At 41.0% G+C, this 26734-nt stretch overlaps 1 protein-coding gene across 4 annotated transcripts in view; it reads right to left on the bottom strand.

Annotated features, from left to right (window-relative positions):
* LOC102072960 (nesprin-2) overlaps positions 1-26734 on the bottom strand; it is a 181891-nt gene that overhangs the window by 96377 nt on the left and 58780 nt on the right. For all 4 annotated transcript variants that reach the window (XM_074542222.1, XM_026796308.2, XM_026796309.2 and 1 more), the window contains exons 31-51: positions 25951-26101; positions 24022-24180; positions 23157-23318; positions 20742-20843; positions 19318-19518; positions 18222-18387; positions 17399-17511; positions 16429-16631; positions 15897-16016; positions 15502-15790; positions 14993-15162; positions 13336-13642; positions 12491-12643; positions 11300-11659; positions 10666-10800; positions 9593-9754; positions 8433-8579; positions 5511-5666; positions 4892-5148; positions 1687-3790; positions 692-1020 (exon numbers count right to left, since the gene is read on the bottom strand). In XM_074542222.1, coding sequence (XP_074398323.1) covers positions 692-1020; positions 1687-3790; positions 4892-5148; positions 5511-5666; positions 8433-8579; positions 9593-9754; positions 10666-10800; positions 11300-11659; positions 12491-12643; positions 13336-13642; positions 14993-15162; positions 15502-15790; positions 15897-16016; positions 16429-16631; positions 17399-17511; positions 18222-18387; positions 19318-19518; positions 20742-20843; positions 23157-23318; positions 24022-24180; positions 25951-26101 — 5946 coding nt within the window. The remainder of the gene's footprint in view (positions 1-691; positions 1021-1686; positions 3791-4891; positions 5149-5510; positions 5667-8432; positions 8580-9592; positions 9755-10665; positions 10801-11299; positions 11660-12490; positions 12644-13335; positions 13643-14992; positions 15163-15501; positions 15791-15896; positions 16017-16428; positions 16632-17398; positions 17512-18221; positions 18388-19317; positions 19519-20741; positions 20844-23156; positions 23319-24021; positions 24181-25950; positions 26102-26734) is intronic.

The following is a 26734-nucleotide window of genomic DNA, read 5'->3' as shown; positions in this document are numbered from 1 at the left end:
TAATGAATGGATCAATTAAAAACTGTTGTTGTTATTGTTCCTCTCTCCAACAACAATGCCCAACAGAATAAAAGTTTTAAAAAAAACCTTTTGAGCTACTAGTCCTGACTGTTTCCAAGTTATAGTCAGACAGCATTTGGTAAACACTTCAGGTTTGATCCCTGAGGTACTGATCACTGGAACATGATCAAGCAGTTTAAAAATTCTTTACTCTCTCCCCCAAACTTTTTCTCTGCATGTATCTGAAGGCCCTCCAGATTTCTTCTGTATCTGAAGAAAGGAAACCACAGCCAGTGCCTTGTTTGGGTTTTACCTTCCCAAGCTATCAGAACAGCCTATGGAAGACATGAATTAGGGACCCTCAGAAAACTATTCTGACCCCCACCAGCACCGCACTACAGACTAGAAATGTGCTTTCTTCTTATTCTGGCACTCTATGACTCCCACTCAAGCTCTACATTTTGCAGTATACAAGAAGTGACTGCACTGTAAATTAGTAGCAATACGGCTTTTGTCTGCAATTTTCCTTCCTTAACAACCACACCTGAGAACAACAAGGAATGCTTACCCTTCCTGCTGCAGGAATTTCTGACTACCTGAATTTCTATCAGAGCAGAAACAACACTGGATTTATTTTTGCTCAAGTTTCTCACAATAAGGGACAAGATCTATGGAGATCTCAGAGACCCACCTCTGCTCATCAGCTTCCTTTCTTTGAGCCTTCTTGCTTAATGCCAAACTCCTTTCCACCAGTTCTCTCACAGCACCATCCAGACATGCTTGGTCTTCTGGCTTCACTAGGTTTTTCAGCTTGGAGTGCAGGTTTTCTAAGTCAGCCTTTGCAGAGCTGAACTCTTCCTCTTTCCAGTGTGGAGTCTGACAGATCTCCCCTGAGCCACAGAGCTCTGCTGCATCTGCAGCATCCTGGGCTGGAGCTTCACAGTCCTCCAGGAACCTGGCAGCCCTCTGAAGGGCCTTGGTGTAAAGCTCACCAGCCCTGCATGCCTCCTCCAGAGCATTCTGAAAGCATTGAAAAGAGAAAGGAACAATAAAATAATGCTGCTGTGCTCCTCTGGATCACCACATGGTCTTAAAATTTTACACTTGGCTGTCTTTGAGACCAACTGCCGGAGGAGGTGAGGGAGGACATGTGGCAAACACATTTGCTACTTGTGCAGTCACAGAGCTGTGCTGTAACCCATGTGTTTATTGCCCTCAGAACAGGAATTATGTTCACCATTCCTGATCACATTGGCTTGACCTGTGCTTTAATCCTCTTGGTCACTCCCAGCTGCTAAAGGTTCTCCTTATAGTAGAAACAAGGTGCTTGGATTTTTTATCATTCTCACTATTGAAAATGTTACCTCTCAAGATGACTGCACCCAGTCTCTCTTCAGCTGAATATTTCAACACAGCCTTTTGCTTACTCCTCTTTACCATTCCCTTCTTGTGCTAATTCCCACTGATTGATTATAATCAAAGTGAACACAACTTTCTTTGTATCCTTAGTTTCTGTCATGATTCCCATCCTATCCACCAATGTGGAGAAGATCACAGGGCAATTCAGGTGTTAGAATAAATGAGGATGTGAGTCATGAAAAACAAAAATGCCACAGTCACAGACACCTAATCTAATTCTTGGGGAAAGGCATATGTCAATGCTTCACTTTCATTGAATATACTTACAACACGGGCAGCAATGTCTGCCTTCAGCTGTGCTTCACAGCCTTGCAGTGGCTCTAATTCTGTAGCAGCAGGAGAAGATTTCTCTTCTTGTTTTTCCCTCTCTTTTTCCATTATACATTTAAGAGCAGAAAACTTCCCTTCCATCATATTCTGAATTGCTTCCCATCGCAGCTTTTCATCCTGCATTGTATTTATGTCTATCACAAGTGGCTGCTGGAGTTCTAATTGAATATGCCTTATGATGTGGAATATATTTTCTGCTTCATCCTGGCTACCTTCCTTGTTTACACTCTGTAGCCCAGAGACCAAGTTTTGAAGAAACTGTTTTAATTCTTCAACGTTTTTCTCCAGGCTCTTTATTTCTTTCCTCTTAGATTCTTTGAATGATGAATCAAACACCTCATTTTTGTTTATTTGATTTGCTGCCTCCTGGGTTAAGCACAAAATTTGTTGAACTGCCTGCAATAGAATCTGTGCAGATATGACATTCTCAGCAGGAGAAGAGCTGGAGCTATCATTTAGGATATTAGCTTCTTTTCTTACAGTGGATGTCACAGTCTGGATCTCATCTAGCAATCCTTGAATCTTATCCCATTCCCTAACAATATTTTCCAAGTGTATTATTTTCTCTTTAATTTTGTTTTTAATTTTAGAAAATTTAGTTTGCAATTCATCCAGCTGCAGTGAGTCCCACTTCAGACCTACACATTCAAATATTTCCTTGTACTTCATTACTTGTGACAAACCTGACTGAAAAGCCAACACTTTTTCTTTCAGTGCTTTGCATTTGTCCTTCAGCCCCTGCTTGGCACCTACTAATTCACCATCTTTCAGGTTCATTTCACCATCCTGCAGGTCATCAAGATCCTGCTGCAATGAAGCTATTCCTTCAGCAAACTCTCTGGAGACGGCTGTCTTTTGTTCTACTTCATGAAGTTTACTTTGAATTTGCCTCTGTGTCTTCCTTGCTCTGTTCTTCAGACTCCTTAACTGATCAATCAAGAAGAGTTGTTCAGACAGGCTCAGCTGCCCAGCTGTGACCTGACTCTCTTTGCAGTGGGATGAGATAAGCTCTTCTATTTCCTGTATGTCCTTTAGCATCTCCTTCAGAATGCCTTGTTGGCTCACCAGCTCTGAGCAGCTGCTGTTTTGGTTTGGGTCAGGCCTGGCCATCAGCTCAGCTTTGCAAAGCTGAGAGTGAACTTTGTCTATTTCTGCAGTGAGTCTTTGCCTCTCCTCCAGCTGGAGCTCCAAGTGCTGCAATCTTTGAGCAGATTTTAAAACAAGAGCCTTGTATGAATTCTTCAGTGTTTGTAAAAGGAAGGTCATATCAGAGCCCTCCTCTGGCTCCAAGCTGGGAAGGATGTGCTGGAGCCCATAATCCAGGGATAGAATCACAGGCTCTCTGTTCAGGATGTCTGTGTTCATAAGCTGACAATTTCTGATTTGTGATTTGACATCACTGGGGAAAAGTGCTGCTTTCTGATCAAGATGGGACAGTGAGTCTTTGACCCAGGAAATATTTTCTTTCAGCCTCTTCATCATTTCATGTTTCATGAGAGCAGGACCAGTGGACTGAATATCCTCTTGAGGAGTTTGTTGTGCTGATAAAGCTTCCAGTTTGCTCTGCAAATCCTGTATAGAGTTCTCCAAAGCCACCTTCTCTTGATCACTCCAAATTCTTTTCATCTGCAGCTCAATCCTCCTTTTTAATAGAGAAAGACCATGTTTAATGTCCTGTAGCTCTGTGGTCCAAACGAGAGGGTCTTTGGCTTTTCCTGCAGCTGAGGAATGTAACTCTGCTTGCAAATACTGTTCCTGTATCAGCCTCTGGATATCCCGTGCTTTGTTCATAAGCAGGTTAAATTCATCAATTTCTGCCACAACCTGATCGTGTTTTTTTTGCACTGCTTGTTCCATGTGCTGCCACCAGTGCTCCAGCTGCCTCATTTGGCTCTCTGTCAACACTTTATCCATGCATGTCAAATGCTGAGATAAAACTTCTTGCTGGCTTTGCAGCTGGTTTAAGACATCTCTTTCTTTCCATAAGGACTCTATGCATGCCTTAATTTTCTCCAGAAGAACTGTGTTGTTCATAGGACCCCTGGCAAAAACATGAGTAGTGTTTAAAAACAATGAATTCTCCTTATTACACAGACTTTTTAAAAACAAATTTTACTGTTTAGAGCACAATTCACTAACTTTATTCACTTAATCACACATATCTCTGTGTTCTCTTAGGAGTTCCCCAACCACCCTTGTAGTATCATTATTTCTTGCTTATCTGTAGAGCACTCACTATTCATAGATATCTGTGCAAAAAAGATGTGTTCTACTGTATATTCTCTAAAATTGCAGTGTCTACCTATCTAGAATGTAGCCCTCATTTTAAAAATCAGCAAGAATGTAACATCATCTCTAAGTGAATTAGCACTTTATAATAATTTCTGGTTGACAATGAAGATAAAACTTGGTTATAAAAAACCTGAGAAATTTCCATTCATGCAAGGTAAACTCTTCCAAATGAATCTATTTATCTTCTATTTACACAAGTATTTTAAAATGCCCACCTGAAATACATTTAGCAGATGGATTTTTTTTATGTTTTTCAAATCTCTTTGCTGTAAATTAACAATTTCATAAGCTTTAAATGTTTTCAAAATATTTTGGTACATTACCATGACAAACTAGTTCTGCATTTTGAAGACGAACCCACAAAACACAGTAAATATTTGTTGTGCATTGGTTACCTCTGAATTGGTAATGTAGACTTACTGCCATGAATTGGTAATGTTACTTACTGCCATGGAATTTTTCCTATCAAGTAAGGTTAGTTTTCAGAATAAAGAGATGTTGCATTTAAAACAAAAAACTAGAATTAATGAGTCCCTAAAGAAAAATGAGCGTTTCACATCTGCCACATTAAAAAAACATATATTTTAAGATGGATTTTTATAGCTTTTTAGCCCAGCAACTACTTTGTTTTGCCTAAAGAATAAAGAGAGTAGATGTTTAAGGATAGCAGAGAGCCACCAGAAATTCTTCTGCTTAAGTCTGTTCACAAACTTACAAACCCTTAAGAGTTCTCTTGAAGTGGATATAACTCCATACTCTTGTCTGAGCATTACTGAAGCATGTCACAAAATTCAGTGCAGAATCATATTTGTTGCGCAACCTCTTAACCAAACCCCTCCACTGTACTTACATTTTTATGTTATCTTTTTCTGTCGACAAATTTTTCATGGAGGACTGTGCAGCAGAAAGACTTTTCTGGTATTCATTAATTAAACAGCACTGTTGTTGCTTCACTGCTTTAACAGCTTCCAGTTCCTGGAGCAGCCTGTCCCAGCAGGGCTCTGTGCTTTGCAGCTCTGCTCTGTTTGATCCTGTTCCATTGGGAGTTGCTCCTTCACCATGGCACAGAGACTTTGCTTTCCACGTTTCCAGCTCAGTTTTTAAATTCTACAATCAAGCCCACCCCAGAGAGAGAAGGTATTAAAGGATGATCTTAAAGACTCTCAGCTTTCAACACAAAATACAGCTAAATACTGATTCACCTACAAACATATTCCTGCCCATCCACAAGCAAAGGAGCACATCATGGAAGCAGTCCTAGGTGTATCACTGCACTCTGGAAGAGCAGTACAAGGTGTGGGATTTACATGGACATGCATCAAGGCATGGTGTCTGCAGACAAACTGATTAGCTGTGCAGTTAAAACTCAGATGAGGCTGTGGGCAACAGCTTTGGTTTGCCAAGGGAATCACAATTCTGCCAGTGTACCACTACATTAAAAATGAGGAATGGCTTTGCAGTTTCCATACCTCCAGCTCTTTTAGTTGTTCATTTATAAGCACCATATCCAGTTCAGCCACTTCATTTTTCAGCTCATTGACCTTTTGTTCCTCTTCAAAATATTCATTGTTTACTTGCACTGCAGGAAATAGTTCCTTCTGGACAACCACTTCTGCACCTGTGTCCTACAACACAAAACAAGATTCTTATTGCTGAAGGGTCTAAACCAATAAGTTTTCTGACTGCAGCACTTTGTTCACATGTTTAGGCCATGCTGGGGTTGTTAAACCCTGCTGTGGTTTCCCCCACAGCCTCTGTGGATCAGACAGGACCCAGAAAGTGGAAACTCCATCACTGTTCCCCATCCCTGCAGTCACCCCCTCCTGTCAGCACTGCTCAGGTGGCTTTGAAATCTCTGCCCATCATTTCTAGCAAAACTCTGGCATCCTCACCTTCAAATAACATCCTCCCTGCACCCACCACCTCTGCTGGTAAATTCACAGGCCTGTTGTGTCTTCTCTGTTCCTTACATATTCATGAACTTTATCCTCTCCTCACACCCACATTCCTTCTGCTCAGCACCTGTCCTGACAACTCTGCTGTGTCCTTCACCAGGACAGCTCTTCAGCTCTTCACAGGGCAGCTCATGCATGAAGCAGCCTGGCTGTGACACTAAGCCATGGCTGCCACTGGCACAAGTGCTATCCAAAATCTGGGGTGAGATCAGAGCAGTAGGGAGTCATGTCTCAATCAGGGTGGGGAGGGATCAGGAGGCTCCAGAGCCAGTCCCTGGCACTGCCTGGGATTCCCATGACAGAAGGACAAGTCACTTGGGCTGGGGCCAGGTTTAACATCACCTTCAGCTATTGCAGACAGCATCAGAAATGAAAGGTCACAGGCTAGCTGGATCACATAATGATCCCTTACAATTTTTTCTGCATTTCCCTTCTCCGAGTACCTGTCTGTGATGATCCCATACCTATTTGATGATCTGTTCCATGTATAAAATTTATATGAGTGAATGCATACAAATACACAGCTATTACTGCAGTGTAAGCTTCTCCATGGTACTAACATCTAAAATCAGCAGTGAAAAGATTCTTGTCTGATAAACTTCATGTATTACTACTTTGGACACTGTTTTACTAGAAACAGCCAGTTATCATTGTAAGCTGTCACTGTCATCTGTCCCTTCATGGGTCATGAGCTATGCAAAACATATCTGCTTTCAAGTGTGGGAAAGATACAGCACATAGTACACATTCTCAGAGAAGAATAGTTCTCTTCATTTGAACTCTTGGTTATTTTCAGTCAAAACTGAAGAGGCCACTCATGAAGTAGTCAGTTGGAGAACTTTTCAATTTCTCTGTGTACATAACCATAACAGTTGTATCAATTCAAACATAAGATTTAATCTCAAGAGACTTTGGAGTGCCATAGAACTGAAGTAAGCATTAAAACTCAGCTAAGCTATCACACAGAAAGGAGGAAATCCACTTCACCAGATTGAAATATCAACACATCAAAAGACACAGAGAAGTGTCCTGACTTTTAGAAAAACCTTGCTGTGTACTTGTTTTGCTTGTTTGTGTGATGTTCTCATTGCACACTGCTTCCATGGATACAGCCAGGGGAGGCTGCCCTCAAATTCTGTGTCCAGTTTCAGGCCCCTCACTGCATGAAAGGCCTTGAGGTGCTGGAGTGTGTCCAGAGAAGGGCAGTGGAGCTGGGGAAGGGTCTGGGGCACAAGTCTGGGGTTTAGCCTGGAGAAGAGGAGGCTCAGAGGAGACCTTATCACCCTTTACAGCTCCCTGACAGGATGCTGTAGCCGAGTGGGGTTGGTCTCTGCTCCCAGGTAACAAGTGACAGGAAAGGGAGAAATGGCCTCAAGCTGTGCCAGTGGAGGTTTAGACAGGATTTTAGGAAAGATTCCTTCACTGAAAGGGTGGTCAGGCACTGGAACAGGCTGCCCAGGGCAGTGGTGGGTCTCCATCCCTGGAGGGATTTTAAAAGACGTGTCCCTGTGGCACTTGGGGACATGGTTTACTGGTGAGCTTGGTGCTGGGTTAATGGTTGGACTTGATGGTCTTTGAAGTCTTTCTCTACCTAAATGATTCTATGATGATTGCATTGCTCCTTAAATGCTTTTCAGTAGTACCCAGCATGACCTCCATAACTTTCCCAGGAACTGAGGTTACTCTAACAAGTCTGTAACTTACTGCATCTTCCCTCACACCCTTTTTGTAAATAGAAATAACACTGCCAGCTTCCAGTCAGCAGAGACTTCTTCAAAGTCCCAAGACCCTTGGGAGATTTTGCAGATCTGCAAGTCCCAGGCAAGACCTGCCCATGGACAGGTCAGCTGTGGACCTGCCTATAAGGAAGATTAGATTTAGCCCTACCTTCAAATTAAGAATGTGGTGTCCAACAGTCACAGGGCACTTGTGATGTAATTCCTTTACTCTTAAACAAGAGCAGACTTGATAAAGTCATTCAGTAATGTAACTTGCCATTAATTCAACTCGAATCCCTTCTCCTTTCTCTACTTTATTTCATTTATTTTCTTATGCTGGATCACCCTTGGATTTCAGTTCTCTGATCTGCCTTCCTTACAATGGCAAAGCCATCATAGCTGACTGTAATAACATTAAATGAAGTTTGTGCTGCTTAACAGTTTGAAGAGAAACTCTAAATATCATAAAGATTGATTATGATGGCTCTAAAAACTAGAGTGAACTCTCTTTTGAACAGAGCCACAGAAAATTATGATGTGGCAAGCACTTTGGATGAAGTTCAAAACTATCATGGACATAAATAAGATCTACATGCAATGGTCTTGATTTTGATGTGAGTAATTGTCTCTTCTTATAAAACAACTTCAGCTGAGGGCCAGGTGGGAACAAAAATTCAAAACTGGCACATTTCACTTGAAATAACAGGCTGTGGGTTACCTCATGTGCAGGAGCTGGGGGATTCCATCCCAGACCATCCTGCTCAGCTGCTGCAGATTCCAGGACTTGACCCTTCTGGCACAGCTTCTCTTGAACCTGTTCCTCATCTTCTCTATATGATTGATTCTCAACATCACCAGGTTCCTCCTTTTGGTGTAAGAAAAACAAAAGCAACCAGTAATCAAAAAGCTCTAATCAAACCTGCCAAGTAGTAATTACAGTGCTTGAGATGAGAAAGTTATGAAGCCCATAATTATAGGTAGATGAGGAAAACCATAATTACACCTCATAATTTACTGTGAGCAAGGTTATTGCAAAGGAAACCACTTATAAGAAGCAGCGCTGTAATTTTGTTATAAATTTTTAGAATAAATTGCCAAGTGTTCTGACCTACACTGTTCACATTTCATTATTCTAAGCAGGGACCTTGAATTATGTGCTCCTGGACAGTCTTGAATGTATTTTTTAAAGGTTTAGCTTTTTCCTGAGGAATTGTACTGTAGACAGAATTGTCTGTTTAGAAACTCAGGCAGGATAGTCCTGTGGGTAACCTGGAGATTTGCTGGATGGAGGTTTCAGAATTTGCTAAAATTGAAATTCTGAGAAGAGTCTGGCTCTGTAACACTTCCCCTCTTCAGGGAGGGGATGACAGCAACAACACCCCTGTCAGCCTTTTCATCTCCAACAGGAACTTGGCCTCTTCCCACTCATTCTGGCTCCAACTCCTAAACACTGCTCTGGGTGTCAAAATTCCCCTTGTACCAGGGTGCACCACACAGGGCATCTCAAATGTATCCTCACACATGCAAAGTAAATACGTAAATAAGAAATCTGGAAAGCAAGTCAAGCACAGCAACAGTATTCAAGCAAAATGGTCAGCAGATTTCACAATACATCCAGGTGACTTGAAATGCAATATCCCTTGGAATGATTCTCAGCCAATCACTAAAGAAAAAAACCTCCCTCTACACTAATTTTGAATGTACAGGAAAGAATTGAGTGAGTTACCACATACTAAGTAACACATCAGACTGAAGCAGCTCAGTGCAAACTTGGGGCTTTTGTCACTCATTTCTTAGTAGTATCATTCCCACAGCAACTGAACTGGATACAAAAACCCCCAAATTTAATCCCTCTGGTGTAATCTCATGTCAAATTACCTGTGCTGGATGGGGTTTTTTCCTAGATTCATCACCTTCAATACCAACACCATCCTGAGGTCTTTCCAGTTCTGCCTCACCACCCAGAACTGCACTGTCCAGAACATCCTCTTGGAACCTGTCAGCTCTGTCCATATCTGGGTTCTCCTTATCAGCCTCCTCCTGATTTGAGAAATGCAAAATGTTTACAACCAGTGAAAGTCACAGTACCAAATTTGCTCAGAAACTTCCCACTCCACAATCTGTCTACTCTATCTTCAGTTTAGCTTAATGAATGATGGAAAATGCTGGGGTATCCCAGACCCAGAGAGCTGGAAGCCCCTGTTTAGAGCAGTTTGCCATCCCAGAGTGGGATATTACCCACTCTGATGCAGTTTCAGAAGAGGGTAAACAGGAGGAACTGCTCACAGGATTTTTAATACAGTTCTAGAAGCTTCTGATTAGACACATTTGGTAACTACTGAGCTTGCATCTTCCCCAGAAATCCCAGTATGGACAGTTCCCACTGTGATATTTTGATGGTCATCTCTCCATGGTCAGGTCAATGAGGGAATACTTCAAATCATTCCCTTAGCTTTGCACACATTTACATTTTTACATGCCATTTACAATGTCAATGTCCTGAGGTCCCATAAAAATCAGCAGTTCCAGGTTAGTGACCTCTCATTACCTCCAGTGATGAAACCTCTTTAATTCCTCATTCCTGGGAATGTTCTAAGCCAGGCTGGATGGGGCTTTGAGCAACCTGGTGTAGTGGAAGGTGTCCCTGCCCATGGCAGGGTGTTGGAACTACATGAACTTGAGCACCCTTTCCAACCCAAACCATTCTGTGATGGATTTTAGGAAATCACAGGTAGATTCTGCATCATGGACAAAATGGGTCCAAGCCCTGGGGGTTTGCAGAGACCATTTTGATTTCCTGCATCCTGAGGGGATGATTTGGAGAAAATATAATTTGTGATTCCTTTCATCAGATAAGGAAAACATGCCTCCATTAAGCCAAGAAATTTTAAGGGATTACATATCAATTTCACACATACACAGACTTATATTAAAACACATTTGTCAGGTACCTGAACAGCCTGCCCCAATTTGTCCTTGCTGTGATGGATATCCTGTAATGTGCTGTCTGACACTACACTGCTTTCCTTCAAAACTGGAGCATTCTGCCTCTCGTTCTCAGACATATTTCCATTTACATCTTGACCCTAAGAGAAGTGATAGAAAAGAAAATCTGTTTGTGTTACCATAAACATTGTATTTTAACATCAAATCTCTGAATGGTAAAAATTATTCTCTCTGAAAACAAACAGGACAAACACTGTGCTGCAGTTCTAAACAAGTCTCTCTAGTTTAAGAGAAGCTCTCAAAGCTCTTAGGTAGAGAGGTTCATCTGCAATTTTCCCATCTCTTTAACTTCTCTTTGTGTCCTGTCTGAGGATATCTGCTCTATTAAGTGGCAAGAGAAAGTGACATGCATTTAAATGGAATTGTATTTAAAAGGTAAACTGCTGTTTTAAATATGTTATTGGCTTGTTACAGACTTGCTATTAAAAGTTATGAGAGTTCCTTCCACTTCTTTGATTTATACACTTGTATTACAGGAGGCTTAACTTCAGTGAAATTAAGGGTGCAATACACAGAAGACATTTGAGATTTCTCTTTAGCCAGCTTTCCATTGTTGTTACTGTCAACAAATAAACTCACATCACTCAATTCCAGAGGCTCCTTCAGCTCCACTGCTGTGGGGGTCTCCTCTGCAGAGATTTGAGTATCAGAAGTGATCTGTGTCTCTCTCTTCAGCATTGTATCTGCCTTATCTTCCTTTTGGATTTCATTACCAAACTCATCTTTTAACTCAAGGGCTCCACTGAAAATGTTTTCCTTCTTTTGCTTGACATTTTCAAGTCTTTCTTCCAATCTTTCTTTGTGTTCACTCTGACCTGTTTCCATCTCATCCTCAATAAACTCCTGTTCTGGTGAAGAGGTGTTTTGTTTAACAGTTTCTGCTAAAACCAAACTTTTCTTTGCCGTGTCTTCACTTTGGCTAAGAGGTCCCTGTTGTTCCTTTGAACATGAAGAAAACATTTTATTTGAAAAGTATCTTCACTCAATATACCTAATGTTAAGATCTAAACTCAACCTCTAAAATCATAAATACTTGTTTTGAACAACTAACTGTGTTGAAAGGTACATGTAGACCTATTTGCTGCAGGAAGCCAATTACCAAACCAATAATTTCATCAGCCATTTTTATGCACAGAGAACACCTGAAGCTAAAAGCTAAAAAATAATCGCATAGCACACAGGGTGCTAAATAATGACCCTTCCAAGTTCTCAATAGGTAATTCCTCCCTCACCTCCTCTCCCTTTTTCCTTAGAGGTTTAGCAAGTTCTGAAGGACAGGGAATTGCAGGGATCCATATCTGAGCCATGATTTCAGCTTACAGCAGCTCTCTATGCTCACAGCTACAAGACTGATTTCCACTTTGCCAAAGAGTAGAAGAATGTCTATTTATGCATGAAGGACACTTCTTAAAAATTAACTTGGCTTACTGACTTTGTTCACACTGGCTAAATTAAAGACACTTACTAATATCAAATTTAATAATCTCTTTCCTCATTATGCCTCAAGAGAAAAAACCCAAAAATCCTAACCAACCAAACTGAAGAATCCTGTGTGCTTGAGCTAGGACAATTCCTCATGAACCTTAAGTTCAGCCAATAGTAAAGGTCCCCCCAGTTCATTAAGAGTGGTTTGAGTCCCACAGTTATCTCATTAAAGGAACATTACATACTTTTTATTTTAGAAAGGTTTTATAGCTTTTTAGTTTGATACCATGAGTAGTTCTCTTTTACAAATGCGATGGGCTCCATAATGCAGGAACTGCAACATACCTGTGATTTCAACTCATTTTGCTCAACTGATAGTTCTTCCATTGCTGGACCATCACACTCAGAAAGCTTCTCAGAGGCAGTTTTCAGCTCAGTGCTCAGGTCTGTTGCCATATCCTGAACCTGCTGGTGCTCCTGAACAGGGCTTTGCAATGTCTGCATGATGGTCGAGAAACAAGGAGTTTCTAGGATTAGTCCACCATTATCTCAAACAATCATCCACAGACTGTTACAGCTTTTCCAGGACTCACCAGCACAACAAATTTGCTTTTTTCCCATAGAATATCTGGCTAACCATATGTTAAACACAAAACCATTTTGCTTTCTTCCCAGCACATCATGAACTCCATCGTGAACAAAATTTTAATGAATAGCAGGAAACAGAAGGGTTGGCATTTCATAGAAATGTACTTGTAAAAAGAATGTTTTCTCTTAAAATGGATGAAACATTAGAGACAGAACGCCACACAGGGTACAAATGGAATTTGCACCACCTTGGGTGAAACCAAGAACAAGCAAGATGCTGGAAAATAATCCTTCAGATGTTTTCCAAATTCAACCTTCCCAAAGGAAGAAAAGCTACTGTGGCTTGAAGAATGTAAGAGCAAATGCTTCAGATTACAGCTTTCCAAATCTGTTTATACAGGTACAAAATGTTCCTCACATTTACTTTGGTCTCATTTGTTTCAGTATTTATCCCTGAGAGAGAGAGGGAGATATTCCCTGCCCTTTTTCAGAGGAATTTCCTCCACTCCCAGCTTTACCCAAAACCTTCCCACCTGAATGACACCATAGCTGAACAGTGAGAACTGCAAGCAATATGAAAGGAAGGAGAGTGAGGTCCCAACCTGGAGCTGGCTGAGCAGATTTTCATGTTGGTGTTTTAATTCTGACCATTCTGCCTCTGTGAAGCAGGGATCAACAGTGTGGCCCTGTAGATTCTCCTGGCTTTTCAATTTGCTAAACTGGGAAGTCAAGGCTTCTGTTCTCTGCAGGAGGTCAGCATAGTTTGCCAGCTGAGCTTGCTTCTCCTCCAAACCAGGCTGAAGGGCAAAAATCTCCTGTTGCTGTTTCTCCAGCTCCATTAGAGCCTGTTTCAGATCTTCCTTGCTTTGCTCATATTGCTCCCTGTTGCACTGAGGTTGCTCTTGAGGGCTACGAAAAAAATGCTGTGTTTAATAGTGTCAAAAAAACAAATGTATTGATTACCTAGAAAATGTCAAAGTGTGAACAAGTCAACCATTAGAAGGAACTTGAGTGTACTGAACACTTTTTCCCCAGGTTTTAAATTATTGATCCGACTGGAATTTTCAAGGTGATGAGAAACACTGAAGTTATTGCAGATGAGCTGGACTTAAATGCAGGACAAATTACTAACCCTCTTAAACCTTTACCTATAAACCCACAGTTTCTAGCATCTGAGATGAGATGAGATGCTCATGCTCTTTACTCTTCTGCTTTTCAATGCAGAAATTCTGTTAAAAAAACTGCAATATGGTTATGAATCTTCTTTCCTTGACTTCCCAAGACAGCCTCCTGAAAGGGAATGTTCTGTAGAAGAAATTCATTCACATTTAGTTGGCTGGGAGAGTATTTTAGAGGTACAGACAACAAAACCAGCACACACAATATGGGGTATGAGAGTACAATACAGTGATTACTTGCCTGACCTTTACATTGGATTTCTCTTTGTGTGCTTTATAAGCATGCATGCTGATCTGCTGCAGGTGAACAGGCTGCATTTGTCCACAGGAAGTATGAAATGAGACAGAAGTAACATTTGTATGTTCACATTTAGTGATGGAGCTCAGATATCTTCCAGATGGAACTTAAATGCCAACATTGGAAAATATGATCCCACACAAACAAATCCAAATAAACAGTCTGGATATAATTCTGTAAAGTACAGCAGGATAATTGAGGACAAAAACAAAGCTCCATTGTTTTGGGTTCTGCCCCTCAAGACTCATATTTTTTGGCAAATAAACAAAGCACAGCCTCACATACGTGAGGTGCTCTCACATCAAGTTCCCTGCTCCAGCTCCTCACTGCTGTTGTTCCTGTGGTGTATCTGCTGTTCACAAGGCTGATCCTGCAAGGTCCTGAGCATCTCTTCAGGCATGCAGAGCACCTCCTTTCCTGTCTTTAACAGTGTGAAAGCTCTGCATTCTGCTCTGCTGGACCCAACACAGGCACAACGCTCCATCTTCCTGAGCACCTCTTGTGCTGGGTTTACTGAGAGCTCAGTAATAACAAGAGGACACAGAACATTCTCTGGCTATTCATGGCCACACCAGAAAGTATCTCTGGCTCTTTCCCACCTGACCATTCAGGCCAAACTGTGACCAGCCCTTCCACAACTCTGCAGAAATAAAACTGTTTGTGTGGGTACCTCGTTCTGCCCCCAAAGAACAGAAAGTAAATTGGATGGATGCAGGAAGAAGAGAAAAAAAATCAATATAGCAGTAAGTGATCTCCAGTGCCTCTTGGCAAATTCCACATTACCTGCTATATTTAGTGGCCAGCTGACAGAGGTTTTCCCACTTTTTCTGGAGCTCAGAAATCATCTGCTGAACCTCTGGCTTCTTATTTTTCTCATTTCTCAATACAGTGGCTCCTAGAGCCACCATGCTCTGTATTTTGGCCTCACCTTCATCTCTGAGATTTGTGATTTCCTGTATTAAACAAGAAGCAGAAGCAGTGCATATACAATTGGTTTTGGTTACAAAATAAAAGGCATACCATTATTTTTTTTCACACTGCTGTTCAAGTCTTCTTCTAATATATTACATAGTCAACACATAAACAGATAGATCATCTAATTTTCAAAGTCTGGGACAATTAAGCTGACTTATTAATTATTCTCTACAAAGAAGACTCATATTGTGCTGAAAAATAAAAAAAAATGCTCAAATGACAAAACTACAGGCCATGAGCAGTTGCAGTGTCTTTCAGGGGGTACTGATTCATCAAGCATTAGCTTGAGGTGAAAAGGAATATATTTAACACAATACCTTTATCTGATTAATCCTTTCATCTGATGGCAATTCACTTCCTTGTAAACTCATTTTATTAAGAGCCTCCTCAAGCTTTTTGATCCAGCAAGAAACATCCTGGGCAAGGTCTTCAAAATTCTGTCCTTCCACTGGAAGCCTCTCAGCATTCCCTGCCATTTCACTGACACGTGTTATCAGTGCATGGTACCTGCTGATAAGGTTACTGGCTTCTGAAAGGGTTTCATATTCTGTCAGCCCAGCCTCCTCCAAGGAATCTGACAGCTGAGCCAGGGAGTCAAATGGTTTCCTGAAAAATAAAAATAAAATAATTAATCAACATCCATTTGGTGTAACAACATGGAACAATCTTGTTTAGAAGACAGTTCTTAGAAAGTGACCAAAAAATCCAATACCTCTGCATTAATAGTGTCTTATACATGTCTTCAAGTTCTGTATCATCTTTATTGATCTCTTTCACTTTTTCCTCCTGAGCAGAAAGCCATTCTTTCAAGGCCATGCTGCTTTCTTCAAGGCTAAAGGAGGTACAAACAGAGACTCAGGTCAAAACAAGAGGCATCATATGGCTAAAACCTGCTGGCAGCAGTGTTTTGCTAAAAAAATGACAGAAATATGTTATTAAAATAAAATTAAAATAACATATGTTATTAAAAAAAATAAACAGAAATATGTCTGATCAAGCAATATTTTAAACATAAGCCTAATTTTAACTATCTCTGTTCATGACAATGAAATTGTCCATAGTTTCCATACAGGTCTGCTATGAAATTGAAAAAACAACCCACATGGAACTTACAACAAAACATTTGATTAAAATACCATTCATTGTAAAAAGAAGGGTTGCTTGCCATTCCCTATGGCTGTTTAATAATGAATCATCTGATACCAGTTGTGATTAAAATGTCAGGCACAAGATTAGCTCCCTACCTGCTGAGATGTTGGAGGGAGGCACCAAGCTCCTGTTCCCTTTTCTGACATTTGGAGATCAACCTCTGCAGCTCTGCCTCCTGATCCCTCACACGACTGCTGAGGTGGTTAATGCTGGCTTTGGGCAGGTAAGGCTTCACTTTGTTCAGTAAAGCTTTAACCTCTTGGATGTCTCTATCTCTGCCCTCAGATGTCAGGAAATGCTGAAAAAGAACACAAGATCCATTTGTCAGATTTGCTGTAGTGTAATAGATATTTATGTTACAAGAGCTTTTCAGCTCCTGTTATCTCCACCAGTATTTTTTTCCCAGCAATTTCAGTTTCTAAAAAAGAATTTATGTTAATTCCCAGTTTGCTGACTCTTGCACATGTAAATGGAAAAGCTGCTGTTTGTAAAATAAGGAGAAAGTGGAATTGATGACTCGTTTTCTCTACAGAACCGGTACACACAGAAACAGGCAAGCAGCATCCAAATGTAGCACTGACATCACTCTATCTCCTTCTGCTGCTTAACTGTGATTGCTTCTTGCAGATGTTGTGGCTTTTCCATCTGTTTTCTGTTCATTCTGTCTGATTTGGAGAGAAAATCTTGCTACAACAAATTAAATGCAAATTTTTTCACATTTGAGTCCATTGGGGGTCAGAACTTCATGCTACTCTCTACATATTTGATTTTCTGCAGCCTTGCACACTGAAGTACTTGGTCAAGGTCCACTGATTTTCATCAGCTACTGTCCTGCCTCTCACTTGCCCAAGTTGTCTGAACCTAAACACTGACACTTCATTTCAATTAAGTTTTATTTTCACTGCCCTTATTTTCCTAATGCTTTAAGTAACATGATATGTTCTTCCAGCCTCCAGCTATAAAACCACTGCAGGTGAATTCAGTCCCAAGAATAGCCTTGTAGGTGAGAAGAGCAACACTGCAAGAACAATCAGCTTTAGAAATTACAATATTTTAATACTTTACCTTTAGCCTCTGTAGTCTTTCTTCCAGTATGGCTTTTGTTTCTGAGGGCTCAAAGCAGTCCTTTAGAGACAGCTGAGTGCTGCTGAACCAGTCATTAAAATTCTTGCATTGACCTGAAAAAAAAGGGACATTCCAATTTTTTTCATTAATTGCATTCTGTAAAAGAAAATCCTGTTCAACATGAAGATTTCAGACAATTTACAATTACATTTATCAGTGCTACTGTCAAAGGTTGCTTTTTACTACAGAACATGTGACTGAAAATGCTGCAGCTCTTATTTTTCTTAGCTAACATTAGCTAACACACACAGCAGTTTGGGTAAACAAGACCTGGAATAGCCTAAGTGGAAACTTTTCTCATTTCCACACAGATTAATACTATTTAAAAAACATTTGAAGACATGAGATTATCTTTGGGCCAGATTTCCCACCTGCATAATCCTCTGTCTGCTTAAAGCAAAGAGTAATAACACTGTTTATTCTTGTAAATAATTTTAGATAAAAAACAACTGGAAAAAATTAAAACATTGGATTTCTGTACTTTTAAATTAAATACTCTGACATTTGTTCCTGAATTATGTTTTACACTTCTTTTATCTAATTTTTTTTAATGTAAAAATAAGAAACCAAATACTTTGATTCAGTCTGAGTGGCTTTCTGGGATCAAAATCGATTTTTCTGCAAATCTTTATCTTGCTCAGAACCCTGAAGCAGTTTGGGATATCAAAGCAGTTTCAGACACCTAACCAAGTAATTGCACAACCTTTAAGGCATTGTGGTGGTCAAACCTGTAAAGGCAAATAATTAAAATGTGTTCACTCACGATTCAAAACACCCATAAAGTGATCTTGAAGCACATGTTTCTTGCTATTGAATAAATCAGTGACACATTTAAGCTGCTTATTTAATTCATCCACATCAGGACAATCTGTCTCTTCCTGGAGTAATGCCACAAGGTGCTCTTGTTGCAGAATTTTCTGGTGTATCTCCTAAGGTTAAAAAAAAAAAAACAAAGAATAAAGCAGGAGAAGTTTTAAAAAGTAAGTTTTGAGGGCCAATCAGAAGTTCAGTGTACAGAGCTGCTTTAGTACAAACTAGAGTTCTGCAAAAAGGTTTAGCCCTTCCTATGTGTCAAAGTAATTTCTTAAATTTCTTAAATGTTGGCATTAGCAAGGCCATCATTAGGAAAGTATAAGCACTAAACTCTCCTTGAGCAATGTGTGTACACCTGTATGCACAAATAACCCCACAGAATAGATATGTGAATAGTGCCACTGTATTTTCCAGAGCATATAATGCCATAGGCATCACTCCACCCCCTAAATTCCTTGCTCTGTCTGTCAAGACCCTGTGGGCTGAAAGGTAACTTAGAGGGAGCTAGAGAATTAATTAAAAACTGTCTTTCCTCCAGGGCTGTGATTTCACTGCCCCAAACACTAGAGGTCTGACACCCACAATGCACATAATCCACTCACTGCTCCACAGGAGGTTTAAACCTTGCCAGCCTAAGCCTCCAAGCTCGAGTTTCAGCAAATATTAGGCTGAAATTGTCTGCTGGGAGCTCCCCTTGCAGCCAGGCTCAGGTGGCACAAAGGCATCCTCTGTGTATTACCCAGATCTGGAGAACAGACAACCCAAACAGGCACTACTGCCTGGACATATCCTGGGTGGCAATATTGCTGCTGTGCCTGGGATTAACCATTTCCAACAGCTGCAAGGGTTAAATATATCTGAGAATTCCAGGAAAAAGAGGTTTTTCTTCTATGTTTCTGGCAGCTTAAGGAAATATTCAAGCCAGGCTCTTCACTTGAGTTATTCCAGCAGTCTACAATTTACACAGGATGAACACTTATGAACACTTGACCAAGAGAGAAATTATGAACAAATGTATAAAATATACACAATCTGTGGCATGCTACCTCTAGTTTAGTAAAGATCTCTAAGGTGTCTGAAGGAGATAAAGCTTTGAGGAGTGATTCAGTCATTCCAATCTGTGTCTTGGCCAGATCAAGGTCTCCTTTCAGCTCTGCTGTATTCACGGTGAGTTCACTGGTTCCTCGCTTGGCTGACAAGAGCTCTTTTATTAGCTCCATTTTCTGCACAACAGATGATCTGATGACCTTAAAATTGGAAATAAACATACATCAATTATACTGGATTGATTTCTCAGAATATTACAAAAATCTATGGTAGACATAAAAAGAAATTAAGTGGTCTGAAGTCCAGATGTTTCAATTACATTTTGTTTTGATTTGTTTCCCTCCCACTCCAGAAATTGAAAAACATTTAAGTATTGCTTTTCTGAGGAGGAGTGATCTCAGCTCGTCTTTATTAGTAGTTTTACTGGTGCTGTTCTATTTTATTTATCAATCTCTTCAGTGCCTACTCTGAGCTTCAGCTGCCATGAAACAGAGGGTTGCAGCTCTCTCTGTAACACATGCTCCTACAGCGATTCCACTGGCGGAAATTCCTCACAATAACCCAGAAAAAGGCCAGCAGAGAGGCTGGGAGCTCTGGCTTGAGACTATTCACTAAGGAGCAACAGGTGCTGAACCTCATCCTTGACTTGCATGGCAGCAGCTGGGTGGGATCACGGGGGAACCCCAGCCCAGGGACTCGGGGCGCTCTCGAGGAGCACAGCACGCACAGCACAAGGTTGCCGAGTCCTTCCCTAAGCTCCTTAGATCACTTCACCCAGTGAAACTCCTCAGAGCTCACTGCCTGCTGAGGATAAACACAGAAATAGCTCAACAGGGTCAAGCTCAAGGTGCATCTGACAGACACTGTGAGAGGGTGATTATAGAACTGCTACAGGATCAAACTAACACAGTCTTAAACAAGAATTTATTCTTTGCTGTGTGAAGTTAACACAGAAAGATGAAGATTTCCGTGTGATACCCCAAAGGAAAACATCACTCTGTGTAAGAAACTCCACATTACCCAGCTACATTGTCCAGGCAAAGGCGGAGTTTAAAATGGACAGTCAGTAAAGCTGAGTTACTGGGATCCCCTAAGGGGTGATGAGGTCCATTGTGCCCTGCTGACCACCAGCTAAACACCAGATATTACTGATATCAGCCTCTTGGGGCAGGGGCAAAGGCCTAAAAAGGCTCAGAAATGAGCAAGACCTTTGTGTTTAAAACGACGGGTTTGGTTCTACCAACCTTTAGCAGCCTGAGAGATACCACAAATGAAATACCACTGCCCACTGGCAACAAAATGCCTCCAACTCTCCTTGAGCAGATATAAAGTAAAAGCAGTAACTGATTGTGGCAAAGGCAGTACTAGAAGCAGGGCTATAGTAAGGAGGACTGGTGTATCAGCTGTAAAAGCTCCTCTGTACCTGTAGCTCCAATGGAGGTTCATTACTATTCAGAAGCTCTTCTATCTCAGCCACCGTGTTGTCAAATTTCTGGAGTTTCTGCTCTTGGGCCCGTAAGCATGCCTAAAGTTGGAAAAAACACATTGGTAACTGCTTCCCTCCAACAGAAAATTATATTAAAATATTCTGATTATACATTTTGGTATATAGAGGTGACACCCTTTGTTCATTTCCTGATTTTTATTTTTGCAATTAAGCATTTTTTTGTATTTGAGTCAGAAACACCCTGTTTCTCAGGCAAAGAAGCTGATAATGCAAATTTAGCATACATTTAAGAATCTTAATTATTTTCCTTCAAGTAAATTTGCAGGAAAATAATTTTAATTTTGCATTTATGTCTTGCTGCTTCTACTAAAAGGGATATTTTCAGATGCCATAGATTTCAAGTCAAGAATCGGCATCGTGATGGCATGTGCTTTGGTATGGAAGTGATAAAATACAACACAGGCTGTAAGCACTTTTTAAATGTAAATCCTTTGCATATGAAAAGACCTCCACTCAATTGAATGTATTTTGGAATAAGTCAGTGATGTGAAGGTAAAATGCCAGCTTCAACTTTTGAACACGATAATGACATTGTCTCATATTCCCAAATCGATATTCCAAGCTCCCTGAGGACAAGCCTTCCTTTTGTAGTCTCTGTAAAAGCAATCATCAAAACCCATTCATGTGATGCAGCCCTTAAAAGAGTTTGCATTTGCATACAGGCTACAGGGGAAAGCAGAACTTCTCTCACATTTTTTATATATACTGAAATTATCCTTAAATACACAGTCCAATAATGCACTGCTCTTTTCTTTTGTGACAGTCTCCCTGAAAAAACATGCACCAGAGCTCACAAAGGACCCTGGGTTTCAACCCTGTGTAATCTGATACACATTGTAACAGTTGGGGGTCTTTCTGGGGGTATCAATGTAGAGGTGTTTCAGGATCAATAAAAGGAATAATAATAAAGTGATAAATGAACCTGATGCCCTCTGGACTTGGAATCGTTTTACAAAAATTCAGACGCGCATTGGGTTCAGTTTTCTCTCTTTCTATTCTGCTTTATAATAATTGCTCAGGGGAATGTGGTTTCTGTGTCTCTTGCCCTCTTCTCCCTCCTCTTTTGAGACTGATCTCTCAGAAGGAAGCAGCAGAATAACCTTACTGTAGCCACCTCCAGCACAGCCCTTCCTGAGGAGGAAAAGAGTCACACTGGGGGCACAGCCACATCATGCTGGACTTGAGCAGTTTCCAGGTAACAACATGGCCCTAAAGATGCATTTTCCAGCTGGTGCATTTTACTGCAGCCTCCAGGGACCTAAACTACTCCAGGAAAATTCTGACAATACAATGGTAGAGACAACAATGATGTGACAAAATATCCACTGCTGCACAGTGGATATGCCACTGTTTCCTGGTGAAGATCCATACACAAAGAGCACCTTGGCTTTTCACTTCTCTGCAAACTAAAACAAATGAGCAGTGCTAACAGTAGGAAGAAAGCTGCAAACAACCATAATAAAAACCAGGCCATTTGTAGCTTGTAAACACTGAGGAAAAACTGCTTGCAAATTTTCAAACAAGAGGATATGAGATGTATTTATATATTTATGTCTCAATCACTCAATTTCAAGCAGGAAAATATTTTTGCTTAGTAGACACCGGTTATGACCACAATGACGCAGCACAGCTGGTCCATTTTGGCCCTGAAGTTAGAAAATCAAATATTCACCCCCATATATGAAGCTTTCAATGGCACAGACCTAGTGCATGTGTTTTTATACCCAGCTGCACCCTGACACCAAGAATTAACATTATAATCTGTGCCAAAGGGGCACAGGCAGCCCAGGCTCTGCTGCTGCCTGCCCACGTGCAGCCCCTGGAGATGCTCTGCAGCCACTCTCTGCTGAGGCTGCAATAAGTTACAGTGAGGAACACACCAGGACAGGGGGAAAATAAACAAACCACCTCTGAGACCTCTCCTTGAGCTGGGCAAAGCACAGCTGTCCCAGAGGCTCCAGCATCTTCACTGACACGCCACTTCTCCTGGAAAACTGATCATTAGGATATACACACTCTTTTCTTTGTGCACTGCTGCACTCCAGGCTTCAGCATCACAGGCCTTCTCTTTGCTCCATCTCTGTACAGCATTTGCTGTGTTGCATTGATTGAAAACCATTAACTACACACATACACTATCTGTGCATTAGTTTTCCAAGACCTGCATCCCCAAATAAAGGCAACATCCTTAGTGCAACCACCCATGCAAATACAACTGCAAATGTTACAACTTCCTCTCCTGGTTTATCTATGCAACGATCATGTTTACAGCCCAAAACCCATAGTATAATATAGTATAAAGAAAAGGCAAAAAATTGCCATTTAAATTACCTTCAACTGAGCAAGGTACTCCTCAGTCAGGCAATTGTCTTCTGCATTCTTGAGCTCTTCATCTGCCCAAGCTTCAATTGTGCCAGATAAGTTCAGGAGTTTGTCCCACAAAGCCTGAGCTCTCCCCAAATTATCACAGTAATTTTCGGTCTTTTCATTGATCTACCATTAGATTGATAGGCAGAAAACACACACAGATTTCAAAAAATGTTGAGTTATATTCCAAAAGCAAAAGCAGCACAAGAAAAATGGAATGAGATGAAATCACCCACAAAAACAAGAGCAGAAAATGGGGGGGAAAAAAAATCTCGTGTCTTCACAGTGAACTGGTCATGGAGAAGATACTTAAATCCCTGCCACACATGTCACCAAACATACCAATCACAACAGCAGCTTGCCAGTTTTAAGGCAGGTTTAGGAAGGAGCCTTGCTCATTAATGTTTATCTTCTCCTAGTAAATACCATTTAATCTCAGTATTGATGCACTGCTTAGATCGACAGTGGCAAACATTTCCCACCTAAAGCACCAGCACTACAATTTTCCAGATTTGTCTCCAAAGTCTAAATCCATAGAAGTTGTTATGGAAGCTTACAGATTCATGCAGAAAACACAAATATTGCCTTTTCTGCATTTTCTAGAATTATTTTCTCCCAAGGAGTACAGACAATATAAATTACCTGAGAGATCACAAACATTACATCCATAGACACTCTGCAAGCTTTGCTCTGGTAAACACTTGGATTTATCTCTTAAGAATCCCTGCCATATTGCACTTAATTTATTTGAAATATTACACCCACATCAGAATCAATTACTATAATGCATAACAGATAAGACCACCCTGATAATTTACTTTTTACATACATCCAGCCATCTGTCCACAATAATGTTAGCCTCATTCTCGAACGGAGGCTCCTCAAAGCTTCTCATTTTATTCAGCTGGAATTGCAGGTTTTTGCAGATCTGATTTATTTTGTCTACATCTTCAGAGTGATCATTAAATTCCTCTTTTGCCTCTTCAATCTGTGAAAAAAAACCACATGGATATTTGTGAGCATATTTGCTTATGATTTTTTATTCAGCAAAATATTTTTAAACTGATTTGCTGGTTTGTTGTTTTTTTTTTTTTGCTTAGAGAAACAACAGCATTACATAAAATAATCTATTTTATACAATATGATGAGACTAGGAATGCATTCTGTGTTGTTCTACCCCTGCCATGCTGACAGGAATATTTCCCTGTTAGAAATCCATATCATTCTGTTATTGGCTGCAGAACAGCGGAGTGGGAATATGGATAATTTATTTCTAAGAGAGCCAAAACCACAGTTTGCTTTTGAAGTCCTAAGTGCCAGATCCAAGTGGACTGTACATCCACACACAGAACCTTGATTACAGAGATAAACAATGCAGAGTGTGATAATAATCTGAGATACTATTACAACTGCATTCTGAACCCCAGGTTTTGAACTATTTACAGAAAAAAGCTTAAATCTGATTTAAACACAGACACTGTCAAAATATGTCACAGCCAGAAAGTGAAACGTCTCCTTCTCCTACTTTCTACTTAAACACCAAGCTGTTTCTTTGTGTTTCATTGGAATGTCAGTGTTTACATACAACATGGAAGCTTCCTGGAAAAGAAACACTGACCTCTAGTGCCAGGCACTTGGATGTGAACAGCTCTCTCCTTATTTCCCACAGACATCCTGGGAAATTACTTCTTCCCATACCGACCCCACTGGGCACTGAGCTCAGGGGAGGGATGGCAGAGCTGTTCTGACAAACCAGAACAAAGCAGAGAACTTTCCCTGCTATTATTTTGCATCATTCTATATAACAAATCACGAGCACTCGAGGACATGCCTGGGCTGTGCCACAGCAATTTCAGACCAGAGCTCTGGGAGTGGGAATTGCAGAGCCCAGGGTGAGGAGGGAGGGCTGTTCCCAGAGAGGGATCTCCATAAAGCAGAGGCTGGGATATGCAGCAATGCCCCCTTGCAGCAGGAGCCCAGGTGAGACAAAGTGCCCCAAGTCTCACTGGTGGGACCAAGAAGTGACCCTGCCTCAGCTAAAGGGGGCTGGCACAAGCAGACACCATCCCACTGCCTCAGGAAACACCACTCACATTCCCTCTTCAATCTAACCAGCCCAGGCACTGCCTGTGAGCAAACTCTCCTGGATGCTATGGGTGATGCCTCATCAGAAAGCCTGAAAAGAGGATCTGAACAACCAGTTACATCATCCAGGATATGTGAAACCTGTGCAGTAAAATGGTCATGATGGCCATGCTGCTGCTCACTAAGCTGTTAACCATGGACAACTACTCCAGTAGCTGTATTCACTTAGCCAAGCAGCTGGCTGTCACATTTCTGACAGAAAAGGTGGAAAGCTTTAAACTAAATGAAGAGGTGTCCAGAAGTACCTGCTCATTCAGCATGAGTAGCTCATCAAGTAATGTAAAAGCTACTGCAAATGTTTAACTCTGTCACAGACAGCTTGGTGCAAAAGGACAGGACTTAATCTCATCTTCATACTATATACTAGCTCTTCCATGGGGTTTGGTTTAATGGTTTTAATCCCTCTCCATTAACAAGACTGATTCACTACAAAAAAACAACCTTAAACCTACTTAAAACAAAAAATATGGAGTCCCTAAAGGTATTTTGGAAGCCAAAGTGAAAGCAGGGCCTTAACATCTGCCCTGAAGGCTGAAGGTACAAGGGCAACCCTGCATCTGAATGCTCCCAGGAAAGGCTTTTTTTTCCTTTCCACTAAGTTCTTGCTACTTACCTTTGCTATCAGTCTGTTCAAATTCTCCTTCCCCATGTAAGAAGTTTGCTGGGAAAGCACAATCTCCTGTTTCTGGATGATGCTGGTCAGACTCGTTTTGCAGCTTTGATACTGCTTCAGGAGCTCCAGAACTCTTGCACACTGCTCCTGGCTATTAAAAAGAGATGCATTATTTATGGCCTGAGCACAAACCTGCAGCCTCAACCTCCTATCTGCTCTCTTCTCCTATATTCACACATGTGGGAAGTTTGACAAACAGGCTGGGATGAGAGAAAAGGAGAGATTAACTGTACCAGTCTTAAATCCTGCAATAATGTGTGATACCTGTGTGGTATCCAGTTAGTTTTTGGAATCAGAAATGCCATTCAGAAATGCCTCTGATTCACATTTGGCTGTGATGAGCAGCTGTGTTCATATGATCCTCTCCACCTGAGAGGTGAGCTCAGCCACAGTAAACTGAAATATCACATGCAGCAGAGCTCACAGCAGCTTGGATGGTGGATACCAGCCCATCCTTCAGTGGGGTATGAAAACAGGTTACTCCCACCTGTGCAAGCCATGAGAATTAACCAGAACTCTGCCAGTACTTGCAAAACCTCTGGGCATCTTCAAAAACCATATTTGAAGCACAGATGCCCTGGGCAATCAACCACAGCCTCTCTCAGTCCCCTCTCTCACAGAATTATCAAACCAAGCTCCCTTTATTTTGCTGCTTTCCCAGCTGTCCTTTTCCATTTGTTTCAGTTTGTCTCTTCCTTTTCAGAGTGCTGGCAGGAAATTCACA

The sequence above is a fragment of the Zonotrichia albicollis genome, chromosome 6 (assembly GCF_047830755.1).
Source record: "Zonotrichia albicollis isolate bZonAlb1 chromosome 6, bZonAlb1.hap1, whole genome shotgun sequence".
Classification (NCBI taxonomy): Eukaryota; Metazoa; Chordata; class Aves; order Passeriformes; family Passerellidae; genus Zonotrichia; species Zonotrichia albicollis.
The sequence above is the reverse complement of the archived record's forward strand: the minus strand, read 5'-3'. Positions and strand labels throughout refer to the sequence as shown.